Source organism: Oenanthe melanoleuca, chromosome 4, assembly GCF_029582105.1.
Source record: "Oenanthe melanoleuca isolate GR-GAL-2019-014 chromosome 4, OMel1.0, whole genome shotgun sequence".
Lineage (NCBI taxonomy): Eukaryota > Metazoa > Chordata > Aves > Passeriformes > Muscicapidae > Oenanthe > Oenanthe melanoleuca.
In genome coordinates, this window is record NC_079337.1 from 30,610,085 (window position 1) to 30,632,737 (window position 22,653).

At 37.9% G+C, this 22,653-nt stretch overlaps 1 protein-coding gene across 8 annotated transcripts in view; it reads left to right on the forward strand.

The window, feature by feature from the left end:
• RAPGEF2 (Rap guanine nucleotide exchange factor 2) overlaps positions 1 to 22,225 on the forward strand; it is a 185,249-nt gene extending 163,024 nt beyond the window's left edge. For 3 of the 8 annotated variants that reach the window (XM_056490300.1, XM_056490306.1, XM_056490308.1), the window contains 12 exons: positions 3,597 to 3,837; positions 4,066 to 4,449; positions 5,899 to 6,110; positions 6,191 to 6,314; positions 6,933 to 6,956; positions 7,988 to 8,211; positions 8,997 to 9,179; positions 11,615 to 11,767; positions 13,771 to 13,996; positions 15,508 to 16,145; positions 18,676 to 18,981; positions 20,121 to 22,225. In XM_056490300.1, the coding sequence (XP_056346275.1) occupies positions 3,597 to 3,837; positions 4,066 to 4,449; positions 5,899 to 6,110; positions 6,191 to 6,314; positions 6,933 to 6,956; positions 7,988 to 8,211; positions 8,997 to 9,179; positions 11,615 to 11,767; positions 13,771 to 13,996; positions 15,508 to 16,145; positions 18,676 to 18,981; positions 20,121 to 20,146 (2,741 nt within the window). In that variant the 3' untranslated portion in view covers positions 20,147 to 22,225. The remainder of the gene's footprint in view (positions 1 to 3,596; positions 3,838 to 4,065; positions 4,450 to 5,898; positions 6,111 to 6,190; positions 6,315 to 6,932; positions 6,957 to 7,987; positions 8,212 to 8,996; positions 9,180 to 11,614; positions 11,768 to 13,770; positions 13,997 to 15,507; positions 16,146 to 18,675; positions 18,982 to 20,120) is intronic. The other 5 variants (XM_056490302.1, XM_056490309.1, XM_056490307.1 and 2 more) reach the window with 4 other exon arrangements.
• Positions 22,226 to 22,653: the final 428 nt, after the last annotated feature.

The window sequence follows — 22,653 nt, forward strand, 5'->3', positions numbered from 1 at the left end:
TGTTTTCAAATAGCATAATAGATCATTAGCTTACAATAAAGGGAAAGGACATTGGAGTGGGACACAAGATGTGTATTTCAGTCTCTTTCTGAACAGACTTACTTAATTTGTACTACATTTCTAAGGGACAGAATTTCAAAGTTTCTTGCTAGTCACCCTGCCCTACAGCTGTATGCCAAATTCTTTGAATATAAAAATCCCTTTCTGAAATAGATAAAAAATGAACACATTTAGAGAGGATCAAAGCACAGGGGTGAGTGAGGGAGAAATAGGGGGAGAGCATGAGAAACTTGAGAGCCTTATCTTATAAGAACAGTTAAGCAGGAACTCCTGGTAGGGTTGGGATTTGGGCTCTTATCTGGCTGCAGGAAGGTTCTTAGTGGGAAAACTTTCCTGAGTTAAGTATACAAATCTTTGCTATTAAAATGCAGCTTCTGGAGCAGGATATGATGATGGTAGCTCTACAGACACTTGGTTATTTTAGCCTAATCTTTATAGAATTACTCAGAAGTAGAACTGAAAATTCTTAAGACTGAGGGATTTCAAACATTCCCTAAAGGATTAGCTAAAGGGCCGGTGCTTAAATATCAGCCTACACACTGGCCAAGTTGGTGCAATCATTGTGCTTGAAACTGTGATATTGAGCATTACTTACTTAATCTTAGGTGTTTTAGGGCTAGAGGAGTTTGCATGGGAGTGGTTTGTAATTTTTGCTCCAGTGTCTAAGATGGATCCTGAGAAACCTGGAAGGTGGATATTTTTTTGCATTTTATCTAATGACTAGTGTCCAACACCTTGAAGCTATTCTTTATCAGTAAGAGCCTAGCTTTTCACCAGGACTTTTTCCATAAATGGCATTCTCTAGCTTGCCACTTGCCTAGACCAGACAGTTCTAGGTAATTAGACTGCCCTTAATGCCAAGTGCAGCCAGTGGCCAACTTCCAGAGTTGTGGGCATTGCTGTCTCATGGAACTCGAACAAACTTCCATGAGAAGGAAAGCCATTGCAGGCCTAAAGACCTTTCAATTACAGATGGAGTTCAGAGAAGCTTAATAAATGAATAAGGTTCAACTGTTTGCAATTTGCATTGAGGAAAGAAGATCAATATGATGTAATACCATGGCTCCAGTGTTTTAACAGTTTTTCTATGTCTCTGTAGAAAATTTATTCCTTATTAAAAAAAAAAGTTGGGTTTTTTCTTTTTTCTTTTTTTTTTTTTTTTTTTTTTTTTTCCTTAAAATTTGCCTGAATGAACACAGGGAATATTTTTAAAGTAATTCTCAGGCAAAATTCTTTTCCTGTGTGGAAATGAAGGAAAAGGGCGCTTGAAATGAAAAACAAATAATTTAAGGGCTTTACAGATGGATGCATTGTATATAGAAGAGTTGAATTATATCTCTATATATTCCAAGACTCGAAAATATTAAAGCCGGCAGTTTTAATTCCTTTTAGTACCTTGGTCTAAATTAAAGACAGAAATGAAGTCAACTTGCAAGAAATTGAATGCACTGAAGGAGAAAGAGAAATTGGTAGAGCAGCTGTCCTTTGAGGCTTTGAGAAATATCCCTCAGGATAGAAAATAAAACAACTCGTTCCTTTTAGAAGAGTAGTCTTTGAGGAGAAAGTGTGAACAGCTTGAAATCTGCAACGAGTCATTTTAGTTTCTCTTCTGATTGGCTTGGGCTGTCTCAAATATACTTTTAAAGGTTTATTTTTAAATGTTCAATAGCACTTTGATTTCTCTTTCCTTGTGCTGCCTTTGCTATTTGATTGGAAGTCACAATAATAGAGTAATGATGAACTGCCAGTCACTGGTATTTTTTCTTTCCCCTCACAATCTTTCTAAGGGAATAGATTCCTATCATACAGCATTGCATTCTTCAGCCTGCCACTCCAGTTTCCTTTTTTGAAAACCAGTGAAGGGGGGTGATTACAATTTTCTTCAAGTGTTTTATTTAAAAATTATTGGGCTGAATTACTTGCTACCACTGCTATAGCTGTAATCATTTCAATTGCTGGCAGACGTCTGTGTATTCTGTGTAGAGCTTTTGCTCCCAGCTCTGACAGGTAGGCAGCCTGAGAAACTGGGTGGCAAAATTCAGTGCAAAGATGGGACTCCTCTGTTTGCTGTCCTCTGCATTTCTTCATATCGACTTCAGTGGCCCAGCAGAGAAGGTTATTTTCCTGTTGCAAGAAACACTTTATTTCTAGGGAGCATTAAACAATTTCTCACCTTGGTATTGTTTACAGTAGCTTCTCAACTTCACAGTGTTTCTTTGGCAAGTATTTCTATAACAGCAAGATCTAGAGAAGGATCTGATTTTTAAAAACATCTCCAAAAGGCTGTATCTTTGGCATCTCCTTTCTTCCAGATGTTAAAAAAATGTAGAAATTATTTCAGAAAATATTCTGCTTTGTATTCCTCTTCAGCTAACTACTGAAAGAAGGTGGGATAAAGGATAGAGTTGGGGATAAAAGGCAAAATTGGCTTGCTTGTTATGAAGTATTTGGGCACTTGACTCAAATGCTTCAGAAAGGCTAAAAGCTGGCCTGTAATGATATCCTTTACATGTAACTGATGATGCAATCAGTCAGTTCTAGTGTGTTCTGGTATTAGTGCTTCTCAAGGTGCAAAAAACTACTGTGAGCTTAAAAGTTACAGGCTTAGTTGCATGAAAATTGTAAAATAATATATTTCAGTGTAAAAAGTCTTTGTGGCATGTGAATTAACTCCTATCAGAGAGATTCATCTTAATGCTTTCCAAATTGTTATTTTGGAAATGTGCAAGAGCAGTGGGGAGGTGTTAAGTTCTGCTCATCACAAGATTTCTGCTGCTGAATAGATCTTTCTATAATAACTTGAATACATGTTATGCACATTCAGGTCTTGCCAGAAAACCTCTAGTTATACCGAAGTGAATGTTTTTGTTTGGCAGTTGTTTTGTCAGTATTTTTTCATGATAGTCATTTCAAAAGCCTTCATTTAGAATGCTTTCTATTATTATTTTTTATTTTATTGGTTGTATGACCTCTTTGATCTAAAAAATTAATTATTTTTAAGAAGAAATAGATTAAAGAAAAATGAGTAGATGTCATGCCTCACAAAACTAGAAAAGCTTATTTCTAACAAAGCGAAGAAATTAAATTAATTGAAATACTTGTCAGTTAAAAATACCTGAGGTTAAAAAACCCAGTGATGGATACCTGTATAATTTAATTTATCTTTTTTTTTTTCAATAATACAATGATAACTACAAAAATTCAATTGATCAGTGGGTCTGGATTTCAGTACATTCATGCTTATTAGTTTGTCTGTCCAAACTTTGAAAATATTAACATATTTTTGTGGCTTGCTCCATTTATAGCCTAACTAGCTTGTTTTCCTGGATGTTAATAGAACTAGCTTTTTAAACTAGGATGTTAATAGAAGATACTCTTTATCAATAAGAGCCTAGCTTCTCATCAGGAGTTCTACTGAAATAAAAACTGATGACACTAATAATTAAACTCAATGTGACTTGCTCGTTCTTATACCATTGAGTTTTTATTTTTCTTTGCTTACTATATTGCATAACTTGCTTGTAATTTTTTTCCAGACTTACCAGACCAAGTTCTGCGTGTTTTCAAGGCAGACCAGCAAAGTCGCTACATAATGATCAGCAAGGACACAACAGCAAAGGAAGTGGTCATCCAGGCCATCAGGGAATTTGCTCTGACTGCAACCCCGGATGCGTATTCACTATGCGAAGTCTCTGTCACACCTGAGGGTGTCATCAAACAAAGGAGGCTTCCTGATCAGCTGTCCAAGCTTGCTGACAGGATACAGCTGAGTGGCAGGTAAGATGGAGACTGAGCTACAGCTAATGATGCCAGTTTATTAAGTCAAAATCTTGTTAAAGGAGTGTTGCTTAATTATTTAATGTTCTGTTTCCTTGCAACACATTGCTGCTTATGCAACTTCTCATTAATGCCTAGGCCATGGTGAAGTTCATTTCATTGCTGTAACTCTCAGCACTAATCAGGTTTATAATATCTAGTGTCTTTTTTAAAATTTTATTTTTACAGGTATTACCTGAAGAACAACATGGAAACAGAAACTCTTTGTTCAGATGAAGATGCTCAAGAATTACTAAGGGAAAGCCAAATTTCCCTACTACAGCTCAGTACTGTTGAGGTCGCTACCCAACTCTCCATGAGAAACTTCGAGCTGTTCCGTAATATCGAGCCCACGGAATACATAGATGACTTGTTTAAACTCAAATCAAAAACAGGTTGCACTAATCTAAAAAGGTTTGAAGAGGTGATAAATCAAGAAACGTTCTGGGTGGCTTCTGAGATTCTAAGAGAAACCAACCAGCTGAAAAGGATGAAGATCATTAAGCATTTCATTAAGATAGCGCTACACTGCAGAGAATGCAAGAACTTCAACTCGATGTTTGCCATCATTAGGTATTGCACACTAATAATTTTGCTTCTAAGTTAAAAGCAAAGTCTTGCTTATGTTAGTTTACAAAAAATGTACTTAACAGAGTAAACCAGTTTATACTGCTAATATCAACACTTGGCAATCTGCTAAGGAGGACATTTTCTGTATTTGAAACTTTCTGTAATTTGAAGTGTTTGCTGAAATATTATTTGGAATGCTATTGTTAGGTAGTTACTGCTCAAGATAGTGTGGCAATGTTAACATGGCACTAGAAAAACAAATACACTTATTTAAAGAAAAAGACCAGAAGAAAAAATAGGTATATACAAGAAAACCATACAATTGTTGCAAATTATTGGATTAATTTCCCCATGGCAGCTCATTTTTATTCTTACTGCCCAGTATCTTAAATTCATTCAGCCATGATATGTTGCATTTGGTTTTCTTCATATCAACAGTTTCTTGCATGGAACTCTAATAATAATCAATAATAGACTATGATACCATAGCAGTCAGTAAATAAAGATCTTTTAATAAGAATTTTAAAATGTACTGAAAATCTCAGAAAACCTTTCTTAGTTTTGGAATGAGAAGGAAGAGAGAAAACTCTAATGTCTATGTTTATACACATTTTTTAAAACCCAAACAAAATCAAACAATTCCCCTATATTGTCTCTCATGAAAAAACTCAAGTTTCAGTAAACTGACAGTGTTATCACTGTCTTTGACACAACCTCTTGTCATCATTATCTTGACATTCAGGCAATAGACAGAATATGACACTTTTCCTGAAGATGAGTAGGTTTGAATACTATTTAGCAAACGGAGCAAGTTCCAAAGTCAAGTCAAGGATCCATGCTGATTATCAGTCAGCATCTCCGAGACATCAAAATTCTAAGATTTTGTTCAGCCAGTCTCAATGAGAAATAAAAGCAGCCTGTCTGCTAGGAAAAACTTGAAGGAAAGATTCTAGGTATCAGACTTTGCCACCAGGTAGAAATTAACAGCAAGACAGTCAATGTCACTACAAGGGACAAAGGGGGTTTGTACCAACTACAGCTAGAGAATAACCTCAGGTATGGAGAGTATTACAAAATTTCATCCTGAAAGAACAAAGTCAAATGGACTATTGCAGAAGAAGATGTGCTGTCACCACCTGAACATCATCATGACAGTGGAAGATGTTTTTTTCTGCCAGTTTGTTAATCTGGAAGTAAGTGGTAATTGTGAGGTACTTAGATTATGATAGTCTCATCAAACTCAGACACTGTTCTAAAAGACAAATACATACTCTCTGTAAGGTTTAATTATTCATCCAGGTGTAACTTTTTTCTGTTCATGGTTGCATCATGTAGATATCTTCAGTTTTTATGGCTTTTATAAGAACGATCTTTTGTAATACATGTATTCTGTGATAAATGCTGGCAAAAGGAAGTTGTTAAATATTTGTTACGCACTTCTTTTGTTTCAAGTGGCCTGAATTTGGCACCAGTTGCAAGGCTCCGAACTACTTGGGAAAAGCTTCCAAGCAAATATGAAAAACTGTTTCAAGATCTGCAAGACTTGTTTGATCCATCTAGGAATATGGCAAAATATCGTAATGTCCTTAACAGCCAAAACCTACAGCCCCCTATTATCCCCCTGTTTCCTGTCATCAAAAAAGACCTTACATTCCTTCATGAAGGTAAAGGCACAAGCATATCATCTTTTACTAGCTAAGAAAAAGTGGCTTTCCTGCCTAATCACTGATGTTGTTGGTTGTAGGAAATGATTCTAAAGTGGAGGGCCTGGTGAATTTTGAGAAGCTGCGGATGATTGCGAAGGAGATACGCCATGTTGGTCGCATGGCGTCCGTGAACATGGATCCTGCTCTCATGTTCAGAACAAGGTAAGTGTGTTGTACCAGGAAGAGCTTTCCCCAGCTATGAGAAGCTAGGTGGCAGCAAAAGGCACTTTTATGTGCCCCTTCTATTGGTGCAGTATGAATTTTTTGTGTTAGCAATTGACCAGCATGATGTGGTGGTCTAAAACTGGAGAAACCATTACATTTTGTGACTACTGATACATTCTAAAGTGTTTCTTACTATTCTGTAGTTGACATTTACTTCATAAAAATGAGGTTCTATCAGTGGGAGGGAGAGAAAGAGAAACTGTTTTAAGAACATATCTATTAGTCTGTTTGAAACATTGACCGGTGTCAGCCTTATAATTTTGATTTAGTAGAAGTGGTAATGTATCTGAAGTAGTGTCAGCTACTTGTGTTAGAAAACATGGAGTGAATGCACTTTGGTTTCATATTTTACAAGCTTTTTGCATACTCTTTTTTCTTACTTTGAGCTAGAAGGGTTTGTAATATCTGATTGTATGCCTGAGTAAGGCTCTTTATAATGTTTGTGGGCTTCCAGAACTGCTTGTCCTGAGGTCTGGTCTTTTTCTTTCTGAGCTTGTGATCTTTCTCTGTCTCTTCTTAAACCCATGCTTTATTCTTCCTGGCTCTCACTTGCAGGAAGAAGAAATGGAGGAGTTTGGGGTAAGTGATTGGAGACAACACACACACATTCATTCTTCCTTTATCATTTGCATTTTTTCCCACTTGCTATCTTTAATTTTCTGGTGCTTTGATATTTTTTTTTTCTTTTGTTAACCCTTTTTTTACTGACAATACATTTTAATGTAGCAGTGCTTTTGGTTTGAGATTAAAACACTGAAGTTGTAAATTATTTTTAAGTGGTTATAGATATAAGTGGAGTGTTCTTTCCCACCTCCAGTTTAAATTGCTGAAGGGAGAGACTTTTGGTCAAAGAGAATTTACAAAATGACAAGGTTGCAACAGCTGAAAATAGCTGTTAATTTCCTTATACCTATTAAACAATTATCACAATCAAAAGTTAAAACTTACAGTATCTGCTTGACTAACTTACTTTCATATTACAATTAGCAATCATTTTTACCTTAACAATTCAGGACAAATGCGTAGTTCATGTAGATATACATACATTGAAATGTGCATGACATTTGTTTCATCATGAGCTAGCTGATCATTTTACTTAACAAAATTCTCTTCAGTCTTGCAAGTTATGAAGAAGTTCTATTCTGTAAAATTGAGACGTGTATTCTGTATACAGTCTGATTTGAAACACAGAGGGCTTTCAAAATGTGTCCTTTATATGTATTTGCACCTCAACTATAGTCTTCTGTCAGCACTGCCTTACTGCATGAGCTTTTCCTAATGCTCCAGTACTCTCAGTAGATGGCTTATGTGAGAGAGCTACCTTGAATGCTTTTCTAGACATGTGAAGTGTTATTGCCTAGCTGGAGCAAAATAGGTTAAAATATCTGTGCCATTAAAATAGTGCTTGTAACCAAGAAAAAATATTTCCTGGCCCTCATCCTTCTATCTGTTATAGCTGTTTGACTTACTGGAATGAGGCATGTAAGCTTTGACCGTAGACTGACCTTCATGCAATCTCTTGCATGTTTCATGTTTATTGGCTGACACCATGTTGGACTAAGTCATGCCTTTGCTCTCTTTCTTCCCCCTCCTGCTCTCCTTCACTCCAGGTCTCTCAGCCAGGGCAGTGCCAATGCAGCTGTGCTGGATGTTGCACAAGCAGGGGGGCATAAAAAGCGGGTCCGTCGCAGCTCCTTTCTTAATGCTAAAAAGCTCTATGAAGATGCTCAGATGGCACGGAAAGTAAAGCAGTATCTCTCAAACTTGGATCTGGAAATGGATGAAGAGAGCCTCCAGATACTCTCACTGCAGTGTGAGCCAGCCACAAACACATGTGAGCATTGTCATATGTTGTGGATTTCAAGAAAACTGTTCAATATAACTCTGTTTCTAGTCCAATGAATCAATGGGGTACAGTAACTAGACAATGAAGTAGAAAATTATTTGTATAGTCATTTTCAAGTACTAAACATCTATGAATCCTAAGGAAATAATCTTGTGGATTAACAGGATAGAGATATAGTATTTATACAGGTGATAAGGCTTTAGGATGATGTCATGATGAAGTGTACAGTGGCTTTTTAGAATTGTCTGTACAAAGGGTATGGGGGAGTACAAAGAGTATGACATATGGAGATTAATAGTGTGAATAGTGATATGATTATTCTGAGGGAGTAGGGGATTTTCTTATGTCCAGATGTTTCAGAGATACCTGGAGCAGCAGAGGGGGACCCATTTTGTTTTGATTATAGGAAATGTTGTATCTTGTGCTCTTCCCTTCCTGCAGGGTAGCAAAAACTAGTCATTATATGTCTGTTCTGAATCAGTTGTGGTCCTTATGATAGCCCAGTATAACTTCTAGTCATGTTTTTTCAACAGTGGTCATTTATCAGGGATTTATTTTGAGAAAGAAAACATTCATTGATAATGTGCATCTTCTAAATGAAGTTACATCTCCCCCTCTATTCCTCTTCTTCTTTTCTATCTAAAGATACCATGCTGCATTAATTGTATGAGTATTTGAGCACTTTTTAATTCAGAGGGCTTTGCACAGCTCAGACTAAAACACCGTGTTCTTAGATGGTAGTCATTCAGTGTTTTGTCCCCTTTCTTGCAAAGTGCCGAAGAACACGGGAGACAAGCGATCCGGGAAATCTGAAACGTCGCCAGTGGCTCCCCGGGCAGGCATCCAGCAGAAAGTGCAGCAGCAGCAGCACAAAGTAAACCAAGCATTGCAGGTCCCAGCCGTGTCTCTTTATCCCTCTCGCAAGAAAGTGCCAGTCAAAGACCTCCCACCATTCGGTAGGTGGAACAAGGAAGTATTTGGTTTAGTTTTCTGAAGTTTGTTTGCCTGTGTTGGGAAGACTTTTTTTAATCAAATAAGGTTCTATTTCTTATAGTATGATATGCAGTTATACCGGTTCATGCAGTATATAGGCATAGTTCCCTTCTCTAGAAATGGAAAGAAAGAAATCTAGGGAAAGCATCCTGTCAATTTAATCAGTATAAGTATTTACCTGTTACTAGCAGCTGGAAAGAATAAATGCTTCTCAGTTTGTCCTGGGATCTTGCCTTACCTTCCTTAGCGGAATTAGGGACATGGAGTTCTTGAGATGTCTCAAAGTTCTGGTGTTTCTTCACAAGTTAAATTTTTAAGGTGAAATTCAGGCCTGCTCGAAGTGGCAGTCCTGTTAGAAATGTTGGTCTGAACTTTCTTTGACAATTGTCCCTTTGGCTTCTACTCCCTTCTGCTATTTTATTGTTGTTATGCAGTTGTTGCTGCCTCCATATTCTACAGAAAGGTATCAGATTATAGGAACTTCTACCCTGATTTCCAAATCTGTGTCCCAACATGTGTACAAAACATGTATGCACTAGTAATGAACTCCTTAAATCACAAGTATGGTGATTAAGGAAGTATAAGTAGCATAACTGGCTCTTCCTTTATGATGGTTATTGCACAAGAGCTTAATTCTGATTTCGCTCTTTATTGGTTTTCCTCATGCACTGCTTAGGCTGCAACAAAGTGTTAGAAGCAGCAAAATGAGCAAGAAACAACTCAATATTCATCTAGATCTTGTTGATTTTACCATTAAATTTTAATCTTAAAAGGACTTTGAAGCACCATAGACTGCAATTTTTTGCTCATAGTGGCAAGGCTTCTGAAAACTCACTAGGTTATGCTGATCAGGCAGCTGTGAATTATTGATAGCAGGACTGTGATCCAACAGATCAAAGATAGAAGTCCACGAATGCTTGGAAATAACCTCTACCACAAACAATGGCAAAACTGTCAGACAAACTCTGTCTTAACAAGGCTGTCCCAGGGTGGATTTTGAGGGGAGCGGAAGAGAAAGATGGATAAATGTGGTCTGAAAAAAGCAGTTCCTCATGTCCTAGATCTTTACGTCATATATCATCTTCAGGATGTTTTTACTCTGTAGTTTTCCAAAATAAACTGGTGCAGAGATAGTTCTCAAAAATGAAAGAGAAAAAGCCAGCTGCAGGATGGCCTTGTTTCATAAGTCTAATCCTTAATTTTCTTTCCAGCAACCTTCTAGGCTACTCTGAATAGAAAAGAAACAGGAGAGCAGCTTGAATTATTGCTATATAAATCTTCACTAACCAGTGAGATGGTGTGTGTCTGTATTTATGCTAATTTTAGTTCAAGTTTCTCAGTAACCATTCCTATGCATGTCCTTGTCTTGGTTTGAAGGACAGATGTCTACTAAGAAAGGCAGGAGCCTCTCTTGAAATGGAAAATGTAAACCCCCTCCCCCCAAATTATTACAGTTTTGAAATTAAGGGGCTCTCAGGCAAAGATTTGAGAATAGGAATAACAGTTCTTTACTAGGAAAAATTAAAATAAAAGTACAGTAATACAAAAAGAACCAAAACACTGACAGAGCCAGAAGAAAACCTGACATCTTGTCAGTCAGGGTGGTGGTAACAGTCCAATTAGATGGTGGCTGCAGTCCTCCTGCAGTGGCAGATGTAGTTCAGTTGAAGCAGTGGTCCTGTAGAAGGATGCAGTTTTCCTCCAAAGGTCTGGCGATGATGTAGAAGAGTCTGGTTTTCCTCTGGAATTCAGTGGAAAAAGGCTGCCTTGGTGTTCCAAATATCAGATTTTATCTAGGTAGGAAATGCTTGGCTTCTCCCACTGGGTGGAGTATCTCACAATGGGATGATGTAATTTTATCAGTCATGGAGTGAGACTCAATGGCCCATTAATAGAAGATAACTCTCTGGAGGAAGGATGGGTTGTGGAAAAGATAAAGAGCACTGCCCCACCTGGTTTTAACAAATGACCCATTAACAGAAGATATCCTCCTCTGGAGATAAGGATCACTGCCTCACCTGATTTCAACAGATGGTGACGGAATACATACTTTTGGTCACATCTGCTTTGCAACCCAAGACAGTCCTCAACTATATATTGTATAGGCAGTATTCTGCAACATCAAATCTTCGTGTTTTCTGTGGCAAAGTATTTATCTTAAGTGGCCAGAATGAAAGACCATCTGCACTAATATGCAGAAATAAAGCATTATATTTTAAACAGGAATAAGTTTTAACATTTTGCTTCATTTAAGCTGGTGTCCGTAACTCAGAAATATACAGGAAAAAAAATATAGCTTTTTCTTCCTGTGAGGTGTCTGCTCTGTAACTGCATTATGAAACATAAGGATGTATTTATACTGGACTTGACTCCTGCCTACTTTAATTTTTACCTAAAGGCATTAACTCCCCACAAGCTTTAAAGAAAATCCTTTCGTTATCGGAAGAAGGAAGTTTGGATCGCCACAAGAAACAGTCTGAAGACACTGTCTCAAGTGCATCTTCACAGCTGTCTTCTCCTCCTACTTCACCACAGAGCTCTCCAAGGAAAGGTAGTAGTAGAAGATGTTCAATATTTCTTATCCTGTTTCTTGAAGCTCATGGACTTTGGAAGCTTCTGAGAGAGAATTTGGACACTCAGTATTGCTGCTCCTATTTTTGTCGCATACGGTCAGCAAGAGTGCAGAAAATATAGTGCAGAGTGGTATACATGAAAGGTAGCTGTGAACTTGATTTCAAGGGTACTTGAAAGCCCTCTGCTGATCAAAAGCCAGAATAGAGCCTGGTATGATACAGGATTTCATGCAGTAGGTCACTCTGACTCCAGCTGCTTCTGACAAAAAATATTCCCATGATCCGTGTTTCCTGCCTTCAGTGGAAGGCTGTGCCAGTTGAAACTTAAAATCTTTGTACAGCATTGTCCACACTGGTCTATTAGAGAAATTATTTGCTGTGTCATGCATCTGAGTGGGATGTGACCTACATATGACAGAAAGGCTTAAGGTATTTGGAATTCAAATCAGAATATTTAATCCTGTAATTTATATTTTAATAGCAGCCCGAATATTTAAACCATGTATATTAATTTTTGAGGAATGGTATTATACATTGGAACTTTCTTGACCAAGATCTTTTAAAGTAGTTCCACAGAGTTATTTTTTAAAGCAAATTTAGGACTTCAAAGGAATGTTTTTAAAAACCTGTTTGTTTGATTTCATGGTGGTTCTGGCTATGAATTGACAAAACAAAGTATGGAGGCATTGTCCTGTAGTTTAAACAAAAAAAAAACAAAAACAAAGGCACTTTGGAAGTATGATAGCCCAGATGGATTGAATGTGACTTCTAAGTTATTCTCTTTTCAGAATAGCATAGAAGTGCAGTTTAACAGTTACATAATAGAGCATTATGGTAACATATACATTGGGCCTGGAGTGACTTCTACTGAAGTGCTATTTACTAAGGCCAGATGGGGGAGGACAATACGTATAGGATATATCATCTTGAGTTCTTCTAAGCTGTCATCATTATTTCTCCCAAATACTACTCTAGCAAAGAGTGAATTTATATAAATATGGTCAGGCCTGTGCACTTTTAGAAAAAGGAATTGTAATTCTGTACTTTGCTCACAGTGTGAACAGCACTTAATTTTTGCAGAAGGCAAATCATAAACATGATTTTTAAAATCCTTGGTTACATGAAGGTAATGATATGTTCTTTCAGATAAAAATGATAGCATTAATTCCCAGCATTAGTTCTCAGCAAGTGAATTGGGATAGATCAGTTGAAGTGATTTTGAGACTTATGAGTAGAGTGAAAGCAAAAAGTGAAAATTGTGGTAACTTGTGGATGTGTTTACTGATCTTTAACTTACTTGGCAAGAACATTCAGCGCAATTTGTTTAATACTGAAAGAAAAGCTGAATTTGCTTCTATGACATCGTTTGCAGATTTTATCTCAGTTGGGCTGTGTCAGCCTACCTACCTCCAAATTTCACCATAATTCTGGTAATGTGGAATTTGGAATTAAGTATCACAAAGAAAACTTGAAAACCTGCCCATCTCTCAGCTAAGAGATGTAATAAACAGTCAGCCCAGACATTTGGGCTTCATGTATCTGTTCATCTCTGAAGTGTAGCTTTGCAGAATAAAAAGACTCTATGAGAGTCTCTGGGAATACTTCAAGCAGTAATCTCAACCAGAGCATCTCTTTCCTTCCAGTATTGGAGACTGTTTATGCACAAGCATATTTTGAGAAGTAATATTTCATAATATGAGGATATAAGTACGATGATGAATTTTAAAACAATTTAGGAGAGGAGGGCAGAGAAAAGGAGAGCAGTTGGTTTGTAAATGAGTAGTACACAATCCCCAATCTCTGAGTAAGATACCAAAGATGGTGTCACACAGTTCTGCTGTGTATCTTTATCTTTTGCAGTGCTGTGCAAATGTAATGGTAGCTTTGTTTATTGCAAGTTTTATTGCAGTATTGCCAGTGGCCTGTCAAGAACTGAGCAGGCATCTTGGAGAGTCTGATTAACACGATGTTCCCTTTGCAGGCTACACTTTGGCTCCAAGCAGCACCGTGGATAACTTCTCTGATTCTGGTCACAGTGAAATTTCTTCTAGATCTAGTATTGTCAGCAATTCCTCTTTTGACTCTATGCCAGTCTCCCTGCATGATGAGAGGAGACAGAGGCATTCTGTCAGCATCGTAGAGACAAATCTTGGTGTGGGAAGGATTGATAGAAGAATCCTGATTGAACCAGATCAATACAGCTTAGGGTAAGAATTTTATTTGTGCTTACTTATATTATACGTTCATATTGTATGTATTTGGAATGTATATTTGTCCATGTAACTTTCACTGTATCCCTCAAATATTTTTTTTCTCCTCTGCCTTTAAAAAACTACTACTTCAGTGCTGCATTTTGTGATAATGCTCCATTCCTGCCAAGAAAAGGTTTTGCACTCCTGAGCGAGTGATGAGGTCTACAGCAGCAAGACTTTACCTCAGTAGATGTTACCATCTGAGCATTTCAGTGGTGCCATAGATTATCCACTTTGTGGCAGTCTAGTACCCTAGCCTGCTTTCTCCATGGGAAATTAACTGAATTAGATGAGATTTTCATACAATTATTCACTGATCAAATTGAGAACAGAAATAGCTAGCAGTTTTCCAGTCTGCTTCATGGAAAAGTGCATATTTGTCAAACTCCAAAATATTTTACTCCAAGTATCTCTTCTAGTCAACAATAATTGGAAACTAAAATTCACATTACTCTGCTGGTTTTCTAGTAATTTTCTAGGTAATTAACTTCTGTAATGGTGGGGAAGCTAGTGCTGCAAGGAGTTCTCTAAATCTCTAGCAGTGAGCCTTGGTGTGAAAATAATTTGAGCTCTGGCTCCTGTTTAGTCTCCACTTACTCTTTGTTGTTGTTGTTGTTGTTTATTTGGATGCTTTAGTCCTCTGAATGGTTTCTGGGGTTTTAATCCTGTGAGGTCTGTGAATGGAAGACTTGTTCCAAAAGTACTGTACTTCAGTTTTGGGAATCTCAGGCTATGCAAACTCATATCAAAATCAGATGTCTTAAATATTTGGAAGAAGAGGGTGCTAATCTGCATAGGAGTGTGCCTTGGAAGAACAAGTCCCAGGAGCCTGGCTATCTGCTAAGCGGAAGTGACATTTTGTTGGTTTTCTCTACTGCTGTGTAAGGGATCATGTCAAGCTCACTTAATCATTGAAAGGCTATGGAAAACATACTTGCTCTACAAAGTAGCATATGTTTCCAAAAATAAGGTTGCAGGAAATGCTGAAAAGTTAGTTTTCACAGTTTCCTAAGCAGAAAAAAAACCCCATGAAATCTAAACCTGAATATCAGCTAGCTCCTGCTAAATTAGGTTTCTAACTTTTGAGCCATTTGCTCAGCATGGCTGGAAAAGCAGTAGAATAACCCTGTCTGTTTCCCTCTCTGTGTGTCTGTGTGGTTTGCCTGTCTAAAAGGGCTGTTGCAAAGTTTAGATTGTACCTTTTGAAATGACATGCTGAAGAGTAAGGCTTCAGCAAGTTATCAGTCCAATTTTGTTTGTTTGTGTTTGTTTTTGTTTTATTGAGGATATACTTGAAAGAAAAGTCTTATATTCTCAAAATTGAATTAGCCATTCATGAAAACAATAAATTTATAAAGTACATCAAAATCTTCAACCATAGAATCATAGGTTAGGATAGAAAAAGACCTTTACAATGTCATACAGGTTACCTAGTCCAACCCACAGCATGTTTTGTTTTTCCTCAGTTGTTTCTTTGTGCGTCTTGTTCATGATTCCCAATTCCAACACTGGATTTTTTGTCCCCCTCATCACTGTGTATCCAGCTCATATGCACCGCTGTCAGAGACCAGAGGCCTGTATGCTGGAGCAACTGTACTTTCTTCTCCTAGTACAGAAGAGCTGTCGCAGGACCAGGGGGACAGAGCCTCGCTCGACGCAGCTGACAGTGGCCGTGGGAGCTGGACCTCTTGTTCGAGTGGCTCTCATGATAACATCCAGACAATACAGCACCAGAGGAGCTGGGAGACTCTGCCTTTTGGACATGCTCATTTCGACAGTTCAGGCGATGGGGCGGGCCTGTGGGCCTCGGGCGGCCACATGGACCAGCTGATGTTCCCTGACCATGGTACAAAGTATGGCAGGCAGAGTCAAGGTAGGGAGGGCCTTGATCAAGCACAGTCCAGAGCAAGCTGGGCATCTTCCACAGGATACTGGGGAGAGGACTCGGAGGGTGATACAGGCACCATAAAGCGGCGGGGTGGGAAGGATGTTTCGATTGAAGCTGAAACCAGTAGCATGACATCTGCACCAGCAGAGGAGACAAAGCCAGCTCCTGTCCCCACTCACACAGCAGCAGCATCAAGCAGTACAAAGGGGCTTGTTGGTAAGTTAAGTTCAGTTTACCATGAAGTATTTTAATTAATTTGCTTAAGTTTTTCCATGTTGTTCTAAGTTTCTTTTTTCTGGTTTGCTTTTCTTTCTTTTTTTTTTTATTTATTTTTGAAGCAGAGCTTAACATTTTGTAGTCTTTCTTAATTTTTTTCCTTTAACTGTGTGTTTATTACTAGTGAAAATATAATTTATTGTTGATTCTCAGTTCTGGCAGTGCCTCTGTGTTTCAAGTGAGCCTGCCATACATTGAAAAATTAGCTCAACTGCTGGATAGTATTTTGAGAGGGTGATGTATTTAGATGTCTGAAATTTGAATTTCTTATCACAGTAAGGCTCCATAGGCTATATTTAGAAATCTTAGTAAATGTGGCCTGATTTTTATAGAAGTGTTTTACTTTATACCTTTGTCTGACTTGTCTGATAATTGTGAATATTCCTGACTTCTGAAAATGGGATCCCTTTGTGCTTAAATACCAGTTGAAATGTTTCTTTGGACTGCCGAAAGTGAAGAGGTTTCAAAGAAGTTAGAGCTGAAATAAATTTCTATGCATTCAATAAATGAAAGATCAGATAATATATAAATTAGTATGCAGGTGTCTTTGGCAGAGCTTAACATTTTTATCATATTGTTCCTTCTATGCATCCCAATCCGTGGGTCATCCAATATGTCTGCATTTTTGCCTGTTTTCTTCCTTTCATTCCCCCTCACTTTGCCTTTTGTCAGGTTAACACAAAGAACTATCTAAAAGCCATTTTTTGCTGACACAGTTGAATGTCTGCCAGATGGAGGTCATTCTGAGACCACTGTGATAAACTGCGTTTCCATTTTCTGCCCATGTTGCTGTGGGTAAATTGCCTAGCAGTGGCCTTCAGCCTCAAAGCTTGGGTGTAGGTCTAAATGCCTGGAGTTTTAAGAGGAAGAAGGTGTACAGATTCATGCCAATCTCTAATTTACTCTTTGGTACCCTTGGTTTCCTCCAGACTGTGTAACGTATGCTTCCAAACTCACCTCTCAAGGCAGCGCTTGTCACTCCATTTTTTAGAGACTTGAAAGAACATGAAAGAGACCTGAAAATTCAAACCAACACAATTCCATGCTCTTCATTACTATCAACTAACTGCCCTGCAAATGGAACTCTGTGTATCACTATCCAAAAGAGCCTGCTGGTTTACATATTTCTTTTGCACTTAATAGATATTGATTTCTCGCAGTATTTCAGTAGAATTTTTCTACAATAGAATTTTTCTGTAGAACTACTTCTGATTTCCAGAAATCTTTGAATAAGGTTTCTCAGAAACTTCTTCATGCTGCTTTGCACAGTTAAAACAGTTTGTCCAAGAAAAATGCTTAGACTCTGTTGGAAAATACTTGGTTTTGTTGTAATACCAAGGATTTATTTTTAGTTTATAAAAACTTGCATCCAAGTAGCACCAGTCCATTTTAAGCTTGTACTGCCCTTTCAATCAAATCATGCTGCCTAATGCAGGGTGGTGTTGTCATCACCATTTATGCAAGAATATACAGTGTCTGACAAGTTAGGGAAAAGAAATTGTCTGTGTCAGTGGTTTTTCCTGCTGCATTTATAAGGATTTTCATTGAAGTGGTCATGTGTTAAAGGGCTGGGTCCACATTACGTGTTCAGTATCAAAGTCCCAGCTGACTTCTCTAAGTACTTAGTTGTGAAACAGAGGCTATTGCTTATCTGTTGTGTGTCCCTGCAGATACTTAACTGTTTTTTTCCCTTAAAGTTCTCTCTGAGAGAGCTTCTCAATATACCCTGAGTTAATATTTGTTCAGGTAAACAGTGAGATCCATCCACAAGCTAGGTGGTCGTCTTTCCATCTCCTGAATAAAATCATATTCAGTCTTTGTGCTTACACGAAGACTTTCAGTTTTGATTTTGTAGAGAATCCAACCACCGGGGCTGCAGGCAGTAGTGCATGCAAATACTATAATGATAAAGCCCACTTCTTTTCCTGACCTCTTGGAGTTGTAACTTATGCCTCATTAAATAGTAAGATTTGTAGGAAGAAAATAATGTATCAGATGTATTTCTTTTTTCCCCTCCAAGATGCTAAAAACAAAAGAGATGAGCTCTTGGATGCAAAGCCCATCTTCAGAATTATGATGCATTTGGGGAGATGCCAGAATTCCTGACATTTACTACTTCTGTGGACTCTTGAGTCTTCCATGTTACTTTGATCACATTTTATTCTGTACCATTTATGGAACAGCTTCAGTTGCAAAGTTTGACCAAATTCCCCATGAAATTAGGTGAATTTTGTTAGACTAATGCGTCACTGCTGGAAGAATAGCTACATCCTGTGTATGCTGTATATTCTGTACTTTCTTGATTGATTTATTTTTCACAAGCTCTTTGTCTAGCATATAATAGTTAACCTTTGTCATTCAGATTTTCTGTTTCTGGGCTGTTGAATTGGTTGATAATTATTTAGCTTTTAGCTGTCTGTTTTCCTTTGAGCATCCTGTCTCTAACAATCATCTGTTGTTTTTCCTGCAGCAAGAAAAGAGGGTCGATATCGGGAACCACCCCCAACTCCTCCTGGTTATGTAGGAATACCTATTGCTGAGTTTGCAGAAGGTGGCTCCCATCCAACCAGGAAGCCTCCAGACTACAACATAGCACTTCAGAGGTCCAGAATGGTGGCACGGACATGTGAGACTCATGGGACAGCAACTCCACAGCAGCAGTCTCACGGCCATTCAGCTGGCAGGCCCGTGAACAAACCTCAGTGGCATAAACCAAATGAGTCAGATCCACGTCTTGCTCACTATCCATCTCAAGGGTTTTCCACAGAGGAAGACGGTAAATGTTTAATTCTTAGATTTTGAGTGTGCTGCATGCGAAACAGGTCAGCGCTTTCGCAAACACAAAGCAAATTTCACAAATCTTGCCATGATTTGAACTCTATTTCATTTCCAAACTTGCTATTTGTTAGCTTTTTGGAAGGGAAAGAACTCAGTTCCTCCTAAATATAATTTAAAATTTGGAATTTCGGTCCACCTGAATCTTGAACACCCAAGCAGTTGGCTTAGGCAGCTTCTCTGAAGTTGCCTATGTTCACCTTGTACTGCCATGATTTTCCACATGAGCCATGTATTTAATGATCAAAAAAGTATCCTGGTCTACAGAATACTTGACTATCCAGCCCTGCAGAGCACCATTGCTCAGGTTAATTTGGATAGTCGCTCACATTTTACCTGGAACTCTTTACACTGTGGGCACTGAGTCTTCCACTCCAGCTGTTTCACATGAGCCCACTGCTGTTTCGTTACCTTGCTGGTCCATGTGCATCTGCATGTTTATGCTTTAGCTCAACTGTGATGTTTTTCCATGGAAGAGCAAGTGTAGCTGGATTGCAGCTTTAGGTCCTTAAAATTTAGGCAGGGTGGTGCCAAAATCACTCACTTGGATGCCTCATTTTGCTTAATGATAGACTAACATTTTCCTTCTTGCTCTAACTGCTTAGTTACTAAGGTTTTAGGTGCAGGATGAACTTTGCAGTTGAACATGATGAAATCCACCTTAACTGAATTGCCTCAAACTTTGAGAGTTACCATGACAGAGAATTTTAATTGTTTCTACTAATGATGACTAAATTGAAGATATATTTAGGGGAAAATGTCAGATGCCTTTCTGAAGCTATTAGGTATCTAGGAGTATCTATTGTGCTCCTCAGGGTGAATAACTGCATCTAGCTCAGTTAAAGCAATTGTCTTATTTTCTTCAAGATCAAAATTCCAAAGGAATATGTTTCATGAGACCGGAAATGTACTGAAACTTGGATTGTTTTAAAAGTATGTGTACTTATACAATATACAATGAAATGGAGAACACATGAGCACAATACACACAGTTGTTGTTGTATGCACAGCTTGTTTCATTCAGCAGTCACGTTCTTTATGAACTAAATTCTATTTTCCCTTATCCTATTATGTTTGCAGAAGATGAACAAGTCTCTGCTGTCTAAGACTTGGGCTTTTCTGGATCCAGAGTGAGCCACCTTAAAGGAGAGCACAAGAAGACGTCCCTAGAATAGGAGCCTTGGAACTATGATTAAAGGATGGTGGACCTATTTGCCTCCTTCCCTGCCTTAAAGCAGCATGGGGCTTCTTCCTCTGCCCCTCCCCCTTCTGTCCCCTCTCCCCTTGCATGTGAAATACTGTGAAGAAATCGCCCTGGCACTTTTCAAACTGTGTTGCTTGAAATGCACAGTGCAGCAATCTCCAAGCTACCACTGTCGCTGTCTGCCACATCACACAGTATCATTCCAAATTCCAAGATCATCACATCAGGATGATTAACTCTGGCTGCACTTCCCAATGCCTGGAAGGGTTTTTTTAAATCTTCCTTTTAGATTTTAATCACAATCCTAGCACTTAGTCTCATTGGGATAATGAGATAAGTTAGTTGTCAAATTACATTTGGCCTTTAACCTACAAAGAGAAAATTGCTTTGAGATCCTTCAAGGAGGCAGTGCTTATTTGCTTGTTTACAATGCCTTTGTTACAATTTTGTATGTTTGCGTTTGGGAGATCAAATAGTGCATCTGAATAGTAATTACAGTATTATTTCACACCTGTAAGTAGGGTTGCCAGCCTGAGCTCCTGGAAGAATATTGCTATCACATGGCTGAGTAGGGCAGAAGGGAAGGCAGAGGTTGCAGGATGCAGCCTTTCCTTGACCACCTGGCTTTGCTCTTAATGTGCCCCACCCTGGAATCTTCACAAGTTTGTAAATGTTAGTGTTAATGGCATCCTCATCCGGGTCTGGTGTAAATGCAGAAACACAGTGCTCACAACTGGTCAGTAATGGAAGAGGACACAGTGTGTCTCATACCTGTGCCTTGTGGAATACAGGATGGCATGCTAAAAAAGTGTCCCATTGTAATAAGACAGATGGCAACCCCACAGTTAAGTTATATATATTTTTTTTTTAACTATATAGTAGTTATATTAAAATAAAAATTAACTGGATAACATTGCAGTGAAGGCAAGTTGGGATGTCACAGCTCGTGTCAGCTGTTAACACTGATCTAATAACCTCCATCTATTGACTTCAACATTAGGGGATAATCGAGCCTTTAAATGAAAAAAAATAAAATAACAGTTAGATTTGCCAGCCTTTGCAATGCAGAAATAGTCACAACTGTTAATGGCTTCATGGAACACTGCATGTGTAGAGAAGGCCAATGTGTAGCAACCACCTGCTCACAGCTGCTATTAACCCTATAATGACTGAAATGACCCTCCCCTCTATTTTTGTGTTGTTTTTGCACAGACTCCGGAGAAGTGAAGGCTGCCAATCCGAGTAGTACTCAAATGTGAGGAACTGCTGGTCTTGGATTTTTTTTTTTTTTTTCCATTGAACTCAGCTGATCATATTGATCAGTAGATAAACGTAAATAGCTTCAACTTTTAAAGATCAAATTGCAGTGTTTTTTCACTGTATCAAACAAATGTCAGTGCTTTATTTAATTCTCTCTTCAGTAATCATAGCTTTTGTCTATTTGCTTATATACCACATTGTCAATTATGCATTTGTAATTTTATATGTAATATGCATTATCTGCCAGTTTTATTCTCAAGGCTATGGACCTCATGTGCATATAGAAATACAAAATCCTAGCTCTATCACAAGTTGCACAAATGTTATATAAGCATTAAGTAATTGTAGACCATAGGACTGCTAATCTCAGTTCGCTCTGTGATGTCAAGTGCAGAATGTACAATTAACTGGTGATTTCCTCATACTTTTGATACTACTTGTACCTGTATGTCTTTTAGAAAGACATTGGTGGAGTCTGTATCCTTTTGTATTTTTAATACAATAATTGTACATATTGGTTATATTTTTGTTGAAAATGGTAGAAATGTACTATGTTTATGCTTCTACATCCAGTTTGTATGAAGCTGGAAAATAAATAAATATAACATTAATGAAGTCCATATTGATTCTTATGCATTTTCCATGTTCCACATACTTGAACAAATTTATGAAAAAATTTTATTTCTCTGTGTATTAATATTAAAGGGACATTGCCAAGTGATGTGGGCAAACCACTGGTGTGGAGTTTTTCTTAATATACAGTTGTGCTGCTGATATTTTTTGAAAACCTTGGTGTGTGTACTGATGAATGAGAATGATTGATACTGTGAGCATACCCAGCAGAAGCATTTGAGATGCCAAAAAATGTATGGGCTCAGGTGTATGTAGAATGTAAACAGTTTTCAAGATAAGATTGTGTTGATTATAAATTCTGAATAGTGTAAAAGTAAGGAATATATGTTTTAACATTTGGGTAGGGAGAAGTGTGGAAGGTGATCCATTTGAGTTTTTACCAAACAAGGTATTTCAAATAATAAATATCACCCAATAGCATCCCCAGTAATAAAAGCTGATGTTAATTCAAATAAAATCTGTAGATTTTATTTTTTCCCCAGAGGCTAGATTCTTTATTTCCAATGGTATGCAGAA